Source organism: Callithrix jacchus, chromosome 6 (genome assembly GCF_049354715.1).
Source record: "Callithrix jacchus isolate 240 chromosome 6, calJac240_pri, whole genome shotgun sequence".
In the NCBI taxonomy this organism is placed as follows: domain Eukaryota; kingdom Metazoa; phylum Chordata; class Mammalia; order Primates; family Cebidae; genus Callithrix; species Callithrix jacchus.
Genome location: NC_133507.1, coordinates 44,113,290 through 44,128,267, shown reverse-complemented (window position 1 = coordinate 44,128,267; position 14,978 = coordinate 44,113,290). Strand labels below are relative to the sequence as shown.

General features: G+C 34.0%; 1 protein-coding gene across 2 annotated transcripts in view; it reads left to right on the top strand.

The window, feature by feature from the left end:
• Nucleotides 1-14,978, top strand: part of ZNF804A (zinc finger protein 804A) — a 309,871-nt gene that overhangs the window by 176,154 nt on the left and 118,739 nt on the right. The window contains exon 2 of one of the 2 annotated variants that reach the window (XM_035304329.3): nucleotides 8,910-8,995. The exons of the other annotated variant lie outside the window; for it this stretch is intronic. Within the exon in view, the coding sequence (XP_035160220.1) occupies nucleotides 8,981-8,995 (15 nt within the window). The 5' untranslated portion in view covers nucleotides 8,910-8,980. The remainder of the gene's footprint in view (nucleotides 1-8,909; nucleotides 8,996-14,978) is intronic. 2 annotated transcript variants of the gene reach the window in all.

Here is a 14,978-nt window from a genome sequence, read left to right as displayed (position 1 = left end):
AATAACAGAAATAAACCTCCCAGTTCTGGAGGCTAAACACTGAGATCAAAGTGTTTGCAAGATAGATTCCTCTAAGGCCTCTCCCCTTGGCATGCAGATGGCCATTTCTTCCTGTATCTTCACAACTTCTTCCCTCTATATATATCTGTGTTCTGATCTCCACTTTTATAAGGATACCAGTTGGTGGATTAGGGCCCACCACACTGAATTTATTTAATCTTTATTACTTCTTTAAAGTCCTTACCTTCACATATAGTCACATTTTAAAGCACTGGGTTTAGGACTTCAACATATCAATTTTGGTGGGGGACACCATTAGCTTATAGCACAGATATTTTACATTAGACATTTAGTTTTTGTAAGGGTTAATACTGAATGTGAACTTGATTGGACTGAAGGATACAAACAATTGATCCTGAGTATGTCTAGGAGGGTGTTGCCAAAGTAGATTAACATTGGAGTCAGTGGTCTGGGAAAGACAGAGCCACTCTTAATCTGGGTGGGTACCATCCAATCAGCTGCTAGTATGGGGTAGAATATAAAGCAGCAGAAACAAAGAAACAAACATGAGAAAAGACTATATTGGCCTAGACTCCCAACCTAAATCTTTTTTTTATGCTGAGTGCTTCCTGCCCTTGAACATCACACTCCAAGTTCTTCAGTTTTGAGACTTGAACTGGTTTACCTTGCTCCTCAGCTTTCAGATGCCCTATTGTGCGACCTTTTGATCCTGTGAGTTAATACTTAATAAACTACACACACACATACACACACACACACACACACACACACACACACATCCTATTAGTTTTGTTCCTCTAAAGAACCCTGACTAATACAGTTTTCCAATAAGAATTTTTTTTCCTGAACTTTTTCCACTCTCTAGATTCTTAGTCTGTGAAGTTTGGAATAATCATAAAAATTTGATTTCTATTGACTATCTTGTAGACAATGCTCCTCAGTCTACTCTACTCTATTTCCTGTTCATATTTGTTTTTCTTTTTCTTCTTTCTTTAAATTTTGAGATGGAGAATCACACTTGCTGCCCAGGCTGGAGTGTAATGGCAAAATCTCAGCTCACCACAACCTCCACCTCCCAGGTTCAAGCGATTCTCTTGCCTCAGGTTCCTGAGTCGCTGGGATTACAGGCATGCATTACCATGCCCGGCTAATTTCGTATTTTTTTTTTTTTAGTAGAGATGGGGTTTCTCTATGTTGGTCAGGGTAGTCTTGAACTCCTAACCTCAGGTGATCTGCTCACCTTGGCCTCCCAAAGTGCTGGGATTACTGGTGTGACCCACCGTGGCCTGGCGCATATTCCTTTTATAATAGTAATATTTTTTTTTCTCCAGAGTGTGATTTCAAATGTGTGTTCAGAAATCTTTGGGGAACAATATATATGTAAATGAATTATTTAATTTTTAAAAAAGAGTTATATAAAAGAGTGAGTTCTTGTTTGATTTTAGGTAATGCATTTTTAGAGTGGACAATCTTGCAATTTAATTGGATAAACTACCACTGTGAGTGATAGGGTACAGGGGGTAGGCCACAATATCTTGCCCCAAATTTAGAGAGATATTCGTAAAAATGTGAATGTGGTTAGTGATTATCATAAGCTTCCAAGGTTTTATTATAAACTAGGCAGATCTCTTTATCTGTTAAAGTGCCATTAAAGGCATAACGGTGAAATTTAATATACTTCTAGAAAATACTTTTGGGAGAGCAATAAAAATGTTATGATATACTGAGTAATCTTTACAAAATAAACTGTATTTTTTTTACTTTTTTTTTTCTTTTTTGTTTCTATTATACCAGAAGGTAGTTCTACAGAGCTACAGGGTCAACTTACATAACGGATGCACTTAAATTTGGAAACCAATCTCCTTCTGTCTCAGTTGCTTTTCTCTGGTCCTTTTCCTATTGTTTTGCCTTTATGGTTTTCTGTGTTATCTCTGAATGGAAAACCTTAATGAATCAGCTTCTCTCTTTTCTCCGGTAAGCCTAAAATTTTAGCATCTGTTTAAACTTTGGCAGAGCCACATCTTCCACAGTGCCCTTTCCACAGCACATCTATGCTCTGGAAGTCATTGTAGCTCACTGATTGCTCCATCTGTAGCTCATTAAGAGATGACATCACTATTGTCCCTCCTTTGATTAGGCATAAAGGTATCCTTGTTTGAATTACAGAAAGTGGTTTGTCAGTTTCTGATGAAACAGCTTCTTTCTTCGGCAGTATTGCATTGCCATAAGAAATAATTTTAAGGTAATCACCACATTTAGACTGAATAAAATGTTAAATGCTTTATTATTGCCAGAATAATGTCATTATTTTTCTAGTTTTCTTTCTAAATATCATTTACTAGTGAATTTATTATCATGAAAACATTCAATTTGGTTATCAGAACGTTACTACTTAACAGATTCACAGACAAACACAAATGAGAAGGTGTTCAAATCTCTGTACTTCATGTTTTAGGTGAGGCTCAACAGAGCTTCGGTAAGGTGAACTATGCTATCTTTTAAGTATTGAAGACAGTCTGATCTAAGATAACTATTTCAGAAGACTATTGGGTTTCAAACTTTTTCAGCAGCAAGACATTTTTTGCTGCATGAAATCTCATATAGCTAGATTTATATTTACAGGAATATGTATTACATACTACATATTACTGTACTAATAATGTAAATGTGGGATTATTCTTGTTGGAGATCTGATGGCATACAATTTATTCTTCATTTTCTTTGCAGTCTCTCAAAAGGTTTGTTTGTTTGTTTTTATATACCTACAGTAGTAGGAAAAAGGTTTTACTTTCAGTAACTGAAACTGCTGGAACTACTTGTAAAAGTATGCCACGTCCCAAGGTCATAGCAGGCAGGGTATTATTTTAAGTTTGCAACTGCACAAAACTGTACAGTAGGACAAAATATCCCAGGACTTCATCTGTCTTTTTTTTGTGTGTGAAACTCTTGCGTTTGCTATGCATTTTGTCCTCCTGAAGCAAGTGTTACAGCTGATTTCTCTCTGAAATGTTGAATTTATTTCACTTCTTAGCTCACCACATGTAACAAATACCTACTTAAATATGATTCATCCCAGGAACATAGGCATTATAGAAACAACAATGCCATAAGCCCTAAGAAAGGAACATTTAAGACTTCCATCAATGGTGGATACAGTTGGACTTGGGAGTTAGGTAGAAGCTGAGCCAATGCATCCAAAATCATGTCAATTGAGAGACAAGCTTCCCTACCTACTGATCCCCTTAACCTTGGCTGTTTCCTCACATTTGCTATCTTTGTTATATTTATGTTACATGTGTAAAAGTTTGCTCTCACATAGACATTTCAATTGTTCACAAAAATTCATGTGGTGTTGACCTAATATCCCTACAGGGTTGCTGTCACAGGGTTTCCATCCCAATGAATAAAAACTCCCAGGTATCTACAAATTACCTATCTTCCTTATCCCCCTACTTACCCATTACTTATCTAAGTTCATCAGGGATATAATTTATTGTCCAATAATACACCACAAAATTGTTGACATATAAATCTGCATAAATTAATAGTAATTTATTTTAAAAATTAAGAGCATTCCAAGTCTAAGTACTCTGTAATTATTTTAAGTGTGCTTGAGTGCAATTAATATAATGAAGTACTAATGAATTCCACCTACATGTTTGGCTAGTGTAATAATGTGCCATGAATAACTATACAATTTTTGTCCCTTAAAACCACCCTTATCATCACACCATTGGTTTTCATGATACTATCAAGGAGGTGTAACAGTTATTAACATTTTTAAGTTTTAAAACGAAGATAATTTATTTTACTTTAAGTTCTATGTTAACATTTTTATGGCTATGCTGCATAGAAGCCATTCACCATAAACTATGAAAATCTAATTCAAGTCTGGCCAAGCTCAGTAAGAACAAAAAGGTGGCAAAAGACACATATAAATAAAAAGGTAGACATATGCACATAAATGTTTATGTGCATATACATATACAAGCACATTTGTATACCTTCTGATGTATTAAGCATAGATACCATACATAAAATACACAAATATGCATATATAAATGCATACATATATACATGAACACATTTATCAGACAGGAATTATGAAACTAGAAGTCAGTGAAATCAGCTGGGGCAATTTGACTTTTCTTAAGATTATGTCTTTGCATCACTGAAGTGAGATAATTTTTGTTAGATGCAGCCAGCGTAATTTGGAATGGATATGATCAATACTTGTTATATTAGGATGTGCTTGAGGTCAGAGGTAGATCTAGCCAAAGTCAAATGTGTCTCAAACTCCCAGTGTGTGAAAGTCAGTAAAAATACGGAATTGGAAAGTCAAAAAAAACCATGCAAAAGGACATCATGGAATTCTAAAGAAAATCCTAACTCTAAGGGCAATAAAAGTCAGAAATCTTAAAAAAGTTTACATTTAGCTTTTTGTATTGCTTATTTTTTCTTATACATTCTTTCTAGTGGGTAAATAGGAGAAGAATTGTGAACTTGCTTTTTGAAAAGTTGGAATTCTCAAGCCAATCAATAAGTTCTCTTGTTCAGGTTCTTGTGTTCCTCTGTTTTCTAGCTATTAAAAAAATTGAAACATTTTATAAGCAATTCCCTAATAACACTTTTCGTATTTTGTAAGACAAAGGATATGGACTACAGTTAAAACTGAAAACCCACTTTAGACTAGGCATTTTGAATGTGTGCTAAGTATTGTAAACATTTATTTGGCTAAATATTTATAATAGTACCATTAAGGAAATACATTTTTATTCCTTTTATGAATTTTAAAAGTCTGTTTAATTTAGTTCAGAGTCAGCAATTAGAAGGCTCAGTCTTTGGAATGCAGATTAATAGAAGTCCAAAGTCGTTGCTCTTTCTCCTGATTTCTTTTGATTCTGATATTCTGACTAAACCACTAGAACATAATAAATTAGCAGGAATGTCCTGAAGAGAAATTGTTTCCTCTTTCATTATTGTTTAAAAAGAAACAACATTGATTACTTTACTATAAAATTCTTATTAACTTTTTATATGAATATAAATTTAATTTCAAATCTGGCCAGAATTCCTAATGTTTTTCTTTAGTTTAAGTAACTTTATTTTTACAGTAATTTTATTTACAGACAAATTGTAATAATAGAAGATAGTCCGCAAATATCTCACAGAAAATTTCTAATATTATTTGGCATTAAAATAGTCCATCTAGGAACTAATATTGATACACTTTTTTAAAAATTCATGAAGTACATGTGCTTATTTGTGCCACCGTATATGTGTAATGGTTAAGATTGGGCTTCTAGTATACCCTTCAGCCAAATATTGATTGTTATACCCAGTAGGTAATTATTCAACCCTCACCTCTCTTCCTTCCTCTTCTCTTCTGGAATCCACAGAGGCTATTCTCTCCATCTTTACGTTCATTCTTACACCTTGTTTAGCTCCTGCTAATAAATAAGAATATTCAATATATGATTTTCTGCTTCTTGTCCACATTTTCTTTATCCAGTCAACTCATAGAAGCTTAGGTTGGTTCCATGACTTTACTATTGTAAATACTACTGCGGTAATCCTATAACTGCAGGTGTCTCTTTTATACAATACTTTTTTTCTTTTGGGTAGATATCTAGTTGTGAGACTATGTTGAATGGTGGTACTATTTTTAGTTCTCTCTGACATACCTCCATATTGTTTTCCATAGAGGTTGAACTACTTTGCATCGCTACCAACAGTGACTGAGCATTTCTCTTTGTCTGCATACCCACCAACATCTGTTGTTTTTTGAGTTTTTAATAAAAGCCATCTGGCTGGTGTAAGATATCTCATATTGATTTTAATTTGCATTTCTCTGATGATTAGTGATGTAAAGCATTTTTTATGTGTTTCGTTGATCACTTGTATTTCTTCTTGTGAGAGATATCTGTTCATGTCCTTTGCCCAGTTTTTAATAGTTTTTTTGGTGCCTTGCCCATTGACTTCTTTGAGTTCCTTGTGGTTTTTTGATATTAGCCTTTGTTGGAGACATAATTTGTAAGTATTTTCTTCCATTCTGTAGGTTGTCTATTATTTCTTTTGTTTTGTTATTTAGTTTAATTATGTCCCATTTGTCTATATTTGTTTTTGTTACATTTGCTTGTGAGGTCTTTGCCATAAATTATTTGGCTAAACCAATGTCAAGGAGAGCTTTTTTATTAGGTTTTATTCTAACCTTTGTATATCTTCATGTCCTAGGTTTAGGCCTATAATCCATCTTGAGTTAATTTTTGTATGTAATGAGATAGGATAGTTTCATTCTCCTGCATATGGCTAGCTAATTTTCCCAGCACCATATATTGAATAAGGTGCCATTTCCCAGTGTTTATTTTTGTCAAACGTATCCAAGATCAGTTTATTTTAGCTATGTGGCTTTATTGCTGAGTTATCTATTTTGTTCAAATGATTTATGTGTCTATTTTTGTACCAGTACCATGCTGTTTTTGTTACCATAGCCTTATGGTATAATTTGAAGTTAGGCAATGTGAAGTCTCCAGATTTGTTCTTTTTGCTTTGGAATGCTTTGGCTAGTCCAGCTTCTTTTCGGTTTTATATGAACTTTAGGATACTCTTCATCTCTGTAAAAAAATGATGTTTGCAGTTTGAGAGAAATTGTACTGAATCTGTAGATTACTTTGAGGAGAATGGTAATATGAACACTATTGATTCCTTAAATCCATGAGCATGAAATAGTTTTCCATTTGTTGGTATTGTCTACAATTTCTGCCATCAGCATTTTGTAGTTTTTGTAGATATTGTTTACCTCCTTGGTTAAATAGATTCTCAGTATTTTATTTTTTGTGTGACTATTGTAAATGGAATTGAGTTCTTGGTCATCAGCATGAATGTAGAAATTTGTGTAGAAATGCTATTAATATTGGTACATTGATTTTGTATCCTGGGACTTGAATGAAGTCAATAATCAGGGATAGTAGTCCTTTGAGTTTTCTAGTATCAGATTATGTAATCAGTGAATAGAGATAATTTCATTTCCTATTTACTAACTTGGATGCATTTAATTTTTTCTTCTATCTGATTGTTATAGCTAAGATTTCTACTATGTTGAATAGGAGTAGTAAAGCAGACATTCTTGTTTGGTCTCAGTTCCTGGGAGAAATACTTTCATCTTTTGCCCATTTGGCATAATATTGGCTATGGGTTTGTCACAGAGATGGTCCTTATTATTTGGAAATACATTCTCTCTATGGCCTAGTGGTTGAAAGTTTTTCGCCTGAAGGGATGGTGGATTTATCAAATGCTTTTTGTGCATCAACTGAGCTGATCATACGATTTTTGAACTTCATTCTGTTAATTTGGTGAATCGTGATTATTGTTTTTTGAATGGCAAAACATCTTTGCATTCCTGAAAAATGCCCACTTGATCATGGTTAATTATTTTTTGATATGCTGTTGGAATTGGTTTGCTAGTATTTTGTTGAGAATTTTTGCATTTATGTTCATCAGTGATATTGCTTTATAGTGCTCTCTCTTTGTTGTGTTTTTGCCTGATTTGGGTATAAGCATGACACCTGATTCATATAGTGAGTTAACAAAAAAGCTTTTCTCCTTGATATTTTGGAATAGGTTCAGTAAGATTGATACCCCTTCTTTGTATGTCTAGTACACTTTGGATGTAAATCTCTCTGGTCCTAGGCTTTTTTTTGTTGTTGTTGTTGTTGTTGTTGTGGTTGAGATAATTTTTATAACTGATTCAATTATGTTACTTGCTATTGATGTGTTCAATGCTTCTACTTCTTTCTGATTCAATTTCAGGAGGTTGTATGTTTCCATGAATTTATCCATTTCCTCTACGTTTTCTAGTTTGTGTGTACAAAGGTGTTCATAGTAACCTCTGATGGTGTTTTGTATCTCTCAAGTAATAATTGTGATGTTACCATTACCATTTCTGATTGTACTTATTTGAATCTTCTCTTATCCTTTTAACAGTGTAGCTAGCAGTCTGTGATTTTGCTTATCCTTTCAAAAAACAGCATTTTGATTCATTGATTCTTTGTATCTTGATTTAATCACAGTTTCATTCATTTCTGGTCTGATCTTCATTTCTTTTCTTTTGTTATCTTTGGGGTTGGTTTTCTGTTGTTTTTCTAGTTCCTTGAGTTACAATGTTAGGTTGTTAATTTGAGATTTTTCTATCTTTTTGATGTAGACATTTAATGATACAAACTTTCCTCTCACACTGCTTTTGCAGTATCCCAAAGGTTTTGATATGTTGTATCTCTGTTTTCATTTATTTCAAATATTTTTTATTTCTGCCTTGATTTTATTGTTTACCCCAAAGTTGTTAAGGAGCAACATGTTTATTTTCTATGTATTTGTGTAGATTAAAGTGTTGTCCTTGGTATTTATTCAACTTTTTTTTCCACTGTGCTCTGAGAAAATGCTTGGTACAATTTTACTTTTTATTTTTTAAATATAAGACTTGACTTGTGGCCAATCATATGGTCGATTTTGGAGAACTGTCTTTGCAAATATGAGAAGAATGTATATTTGTATTCAATGTTAGTATTGAGATGTGAGGTACTGTTGCATTCATCACGCTATTTGTTTCCTGTGTACATTGTTTTTTGTTGCTGGTGTTGTTTATCTTAACCTCCCAAGTAGATGGAACCATAGGCACACACCATTATGCCTGGCTTGCTTATTTATTTATTTATTTATTTATTTATTTATTTATTTATTTATTTGAGACAAGTTTTTGCCATGTTGCCGCCTGGTCTAAACTCCTGAGCTCAAGCCATCTGCCTGCCTCAGCCTCGGAAGGTTCTGGGATTACAGGCCTGAGCCACTGCACTTAGTCAGCAATTGTTTTCTATGCTTCTTCTTTATGAAAGAGACTGGGAGGAACTACCATCAATTGCCTTAAGAGTGGGAAGAATTTGCAAGTGAAATCCATGTGGTCCTGATGCTTTTTTTTAAGGTAATTAATTACATATTCAATAGGTGTAGACTGTGTATATGATCTATATTTTATTTCTGTTTGTGTGAGTTTTGGTAGTTTGTGTCTTTCAAGGTATTATTTTATCTAAGTTATCAGATATGTGCATAGAAATATTCATAATATTCACTTGTTATCTTGTTAAAATTTATAGGATTAGTAGTGATGATCTCTCACTTCTTAAATATGTAACTTGTGTCTTTTGTCTTTTTTTCTTGGTTTAATTGGGTAACGTTTATGAATTTTCTTGCTTTCCATAAAACTAAATTTTGATGTTCTTATTTTCTTTGTTGGTTTTCTTCTTTCAGGAAGTCTTGCTGAAATTCTCATTGAAGTGTTTTCTAAGTATTATTATTGCTTTTCTTCTGCCTTATTTAGGGTTAAATTGTTCTTTTTAATTGTTGAAGCTTAGATTGCTGATTTTATCCACTTTTCTAATATATGTATTCAATGCTATATATTTACTCAAAGAACTGCTTCAGTCATATTTCCCACATTAAATTGTATTTTCATTCATTTTCAAAATATTTTTAAAAAATCTCTCTGGAGACTTTTTCTTTTACCTATCTGTTATTTAGAAGTATGATTTTGATCTCCAAATACTTGTAGATTTTCTAGCTATTTCTTATTTTCTAGTTTACTTTTGTTGAAATTTGAAAATATTGTATAATTTTTTGTTTTTTAGAGTTTGCAATATAATGTTTTCTTTCTTTCTTTCTTTCTTTCTTTCTTTCTTTCTTTCTTTCTTTCTTTCCTTTCTTTCTTTTTTTCTTTCCTTCCTTCCTTCCTTCCTTCCTTCCTCCCTCCCTCCCTCCCTCCCTCCCTCCCTCTCTCTCTTTCTTTCCCTTCCTTCCTTCCTCCCTCCCTCCCTCCCTCCCTGCCTCCCTCCCTCCCTTCTTCTTCTTTCTTTCTTTCTTTCTTTCTTTCTTTCTTTCTTTCTTTCTTTTCTTTTCTTTTCTTTTCTTTTCTTTTCTTTTCTTTCTTTCTTTCTTTCTTTCTTTCTTTCTTTCTTTCTTTCTTCTTTTTGATGGAGTCTTCTTTGTTGAAAGGCTGGAGTTCAGTGGCGTGATCTTGGTTCACTGCAACTTCTGCCTCCCAGTTCAAGCAACTCCCCTGCCTCAGCCTCCCAAGTAGCTGGGACAACAGGTGCACACCACCACAACCAGCTAATTTTTTGTATTTCAGTATAAATGGGGTTTCACCATGTTGGCCAGGATGGTCTCAATCTCCTGCCCTGATGATCCACACGCCTCAGCCTCCCACAGTGCTGACCAACACACTGAGCCTGCAATATAAATTTTAAACTAGTCTGTCATCAAATAGCACCTTACTCCTTCGCATGTAGTGTTGATAACTTCATAAAAAAGCATACCTAATTTCTCACTCCCATCACTTGTGATATTGCTAGAATTCATTTTATTTATTTATAAGCTATATATAACCACCCAATATATGGTCAATTTATTACTTTAGTCAGTCAGTTATCAATTAAGAATAAGAAAAATGAAATATATTATTTATCTGTGTTCTGTATTTGATGCATATTTTAAATGTAGATCTGAGTTTCTGTCCTGTGTCATTGTCATTTTATTGTCCTTGAAAAATTCTATAATATTTCTTGCAGTACAAGTCTACTGGTGATGACTTTCATCAGTTTGTATATTGTTGAGAATGTTGATTTCTCTTTCTGTCTTGAAGTTTATTTCTCCTTCTCTTCAGAGTGTAGATTTCTTTCTAGGATAGCGTGTTGTTTCATTGTGTTAAATATTTCACTTACTTCTTCTTGCATGCCTTCTTTCTGTTGAGAATTGTCTACAATATTTGTTCTTGTTCTTTAATAGGTATGGCATTTTGTCTTTTGTCTTTTTTGTGTTTTTATTTTTCTTCAGCTTGAATGTAATAAATGCTTGAGTGTAGAATTTTTGCTATTTATTCTGCTTGGTGTTCTCTGAATTTCTGAACCTGAGGTTTGATATCTGTCAAAATTATGGAAAATTTTTGGCCATAATTACTTGTAGTATTTTTTTCTGCTCTTTTCTTTCTTTATTCTCTGTCTGGATTTCCAATTAAACATAAGTTAACACCATTTAAAGTAGTCTCACAGTTTTCAATGTTCTGTTCTATTTTTGTCATTCTTTTTCTCTTTCCATTTTCATTTGCTAAGTGTCTATTAACATATTTTCAAGCACACTGATTCTTTCCCAGGATGTTTCTGGTCTATTAATGATCTTTCAAAAGATATTCTTCATTTCTGTAGCAGCATTTGTGACTTCATGTGTTTTTTTTTTTTTATTATTCTTAGAGTCTCTACATTTCTGCTTACATAAACCATCTGCTTTGGCATAGTTTTTTTTCTGTTTGATTACATTTACAACATAATAGCTGTTTTATATTCCTTGTTTGGTAATTCCAAAATCTGTATAGCATAAAATAATAGTATAGTTCTGATGCTTGCTTTGCCTCTTCAGAGTGTAGATTTTCTTGCTTTTTGTTTGCATTGTAATTTCTTACTGAAATCTGGGCATCATGTTGGGAGTGATGGAAACAAGGAAATAGACCTTTAGTGTGAGGTTTTACGTTAATATTGCTAGGAGTTGGTCTGTGTTTAACATTTGCTGTAGCTGTAGGTGCCAGGGGCCTCAAATTCCTTTGCTGTCCTCATTTTTCTTGCTGTAGTAGTTCTTTAAGCTGTAATTATTTAAGAGACTTGTTGTCATGGTAGTAAGGTACAGAAGAAAGCGTATCTTCCAAAATTGTATGATTAAATCTTAGTCTTGTATTGGCCCTTGTCCCTAGTATGTACATTTCAGGAGTTTTTGTTTCACCTTCTCCTGCCCTTCTCATTTAGGAGAGACATAAAAGTTACAGAGGGCTAGAATTGGTCAAAGACTATTTACCCAAGTGGGATTAGACTCTGCTCAAGTCTTTTCCACTGAAAAGTAAACCTTGGTTATGTAGAATGTAATTCAGTGTTTAAAAGCATTTGGGAGTTTTTTATGGGCCCTTCATTGGAAAATATGTTGTGTCCTATAAGGTAAAATCCACAAATGTGTGGAGACTGGTAAGACTGTGGCCTCCAAAAGTTTTAAACTCATGGGCTAACTCACATTCAGACACAACTAATTTAGCAAAATTAAATTACTATTTAATTATTCATAGTAGTTTATGTGTCTAGTGGCAGTGCTTCAGGTAAGCAGATTTTGACTGTGGCTCTCTGAGATCTCTTCTTTCTCCAGATTTTGGGTGAGAGTTTATCCTGTATACAACTTCAGTTCTCTGACGAGAGCAAGGAAAGTAGCTGAATTTAGTTTGCTCAGCTTTTTCATTTATTGGAATTCTATCTTCTAACCTCTATATGAGAAAGCTAAAGTAAGAATTTTCTGCTCATACAGTTTTAATTATTTTTAAATATTTGCCATTAATCTTCTAAATAACATTTCTTAATGTCACCCAATTAGGAGTCATTAATGTGTCCTGATCAAAAGGAATCACTTTGTACACAGACTTCAGATGTAAATCAGGACTTCCACACCAGCTAGCTATCTAGCCTTAGGAAAGTGATTTCACTTCTTCAGGTTCAACTTTCCAGTCTGTAAAGTGAGTATAAGTCACTGACTAGTGAGGTTATAGGAACATTTATTAAAGTAACCCATGAGTTGTCTAAAATATAGTAAACTAAGTACTAAATAAATATTAGCTATTAATATTTACCATTATAACTAGTTTCATTATTACTATCACCCTATTAGAGCCACATTGGCACCTTATTGTTTCTTGAGCATGTCAGGTATTTCTCCTTCAGCCCTTCAGCCTTTGAAGTGCCTGTTTCTTCTACCTCAAGTGCTCTTCAGAAGGTAACTGCATGAATAACCTCCTCTTCATCTCCTTCAAGTTATATTCTAGTCTTCTTCAAACAGTCATATTCTCATTGAGGCCCACCCTGACTTCCATATTTGTAATTGCAACAGTCATCATTCTTTATTGTATTTTTGATATCCCTTGCCTTGCTTTATTTTTGCATAGCAGTTTTTTCTAACATTGTATTAAAATATATATATTTATGTGTGTATATATATTTTTATTTATTTATTTATTTAAGATGGTGTCTAGCTCTGTGGCAAGGCTGGAGAGCAGCGGCACAATCTCAGTTCACATCAACCCCCTTCTCCCAGGTTCAAGCGATTCTCCTGCCGTAAACTACAGAGTAGCTGGGACTACAGGTGCATGCCACCACGCAAAGCTATTTTTTGTATTTTTAGAAGAGATGGTGTTTCACCATGTTGGCCAGTATGATCTCAATGTCTTGACCTTGTGATCTGTCGACCTTGGCCTCCCAACATGCTGGGATTACATGCATTAGCCACTGTACTAAGCCTGGTATTTATTTATTTTTATTATTGTTTTTATTGTCCTTCTCTTTCCTCTCTATTTAATCTATATGAGCACAGAATTTTGTATTTTATCTAAGCATCTCCAAATATTGTCCAGAACTATACGTGAATTATCATATGTGGTAGATACCTTCATGTTGAAAATTTGAATTCTGCTGAACAACACCTACGTAAGAAAGAAACATTTATTTACAGGTTGTGGGCATGTGATAGTTGATTAATTTCCCTGAACTGTCATTTAAAAACACTAAAAAGTTGAGTGTTTAAAACAATTGCAATTTGTTTCTTCATGTATTCTCTCGATGCTACAATTCCCAAATCAAGGGATTGGCAGGACCATACTTCACCAAAGTCTCTGGGAAGGAATATTTTCTTACCTCTTCTAGCTTCTGATGGTCCCAGGTATTTTTGGTTTGGAGCTGCATTACTGAAATCTCTGTATGTGCCTTCATATGGCTCTCCTCTGTGTTCACATACTCTTCTCTTCTGTCTCTCTTTTGCTTTTTTTGAGATTGAGTCTTGATCTGTCCTCCAGGGTGGCATGTAGTGGTGCCATCTTGGCTCACTGCAACCTCTGCCTCCTGGGTTCAAGCAATTCTCCTGCCTCAACCTACTTACTGAGTAGCTGGGAATATAGGTGCATGCCAGAAGACCCAGCTAATTTTTTTTGTATTTTTAGTAGAAACGGGGTTTCACCATGTTTGTCAAGCTGGTCTCAAACTCCTGGTCTAATGATCTGCGTGACTTGGCCTCCCAAGGTACTGGAATTACAGGGATGAGCCACCAAACATGACCTCTTCTGTCTTTTATAAGCACATCTGATCATTATATTTAGGATTCACTAAGAAAATCCCAGATGATCTCAATTTGTGGTCTTTAACTTAATTGCATGTACACAGACCTTTTTGACAAACAAGGTGACATTCACAAGTCCTGGGTAGGCTTGTCTTTTGGAGAGGCCACCATTAAACCTATTGAAGACAGTATATTTAACATCATTGTTTAAACATTTGTTAAATTGTGTCTCGATTTGTCTGAAATAATTATGCTGCTACTCAGTCTGGTCTCTGCATAAGCAGCATGAACATCATCCAGGAACATTTTAGAAATGCAGGATCTCAGGTCCCACATTCACGTAACTGAATTAAATATGCATTTTAACAAGATCCTAAGTTGTTTCATATGCACATTAAAGTTTGAAAAGTCTTGAAGAAGAAATAGAGTGGAGCAGAAACTAGATAATGCAGATAAATTAAAGAGTTATAAAATTAGAAACCAAAAGACAAGTGTTAAATAATTTTATGAAAACAGGTGATAGGAAATTTATGAAAATTAAAAAAACAAAGAAGGGTGAGTAGTTTAATGTATCCAGGAAATGCAACTCAGAAATTCTATGGGGAAAGAAAAGCTTGATCCTTATATCAAGTGAGTTTTACAGCAACAGGAAGAAAAAAATTACCCTATAAATATAGCCATACACTGCTAGGATTAGCTATATCTGTCTTCTTTAAATCCAGACAGATCTGGAATACATAAGACTCACTTGGAGGTTTTGTTAAAATTATATTTCTATG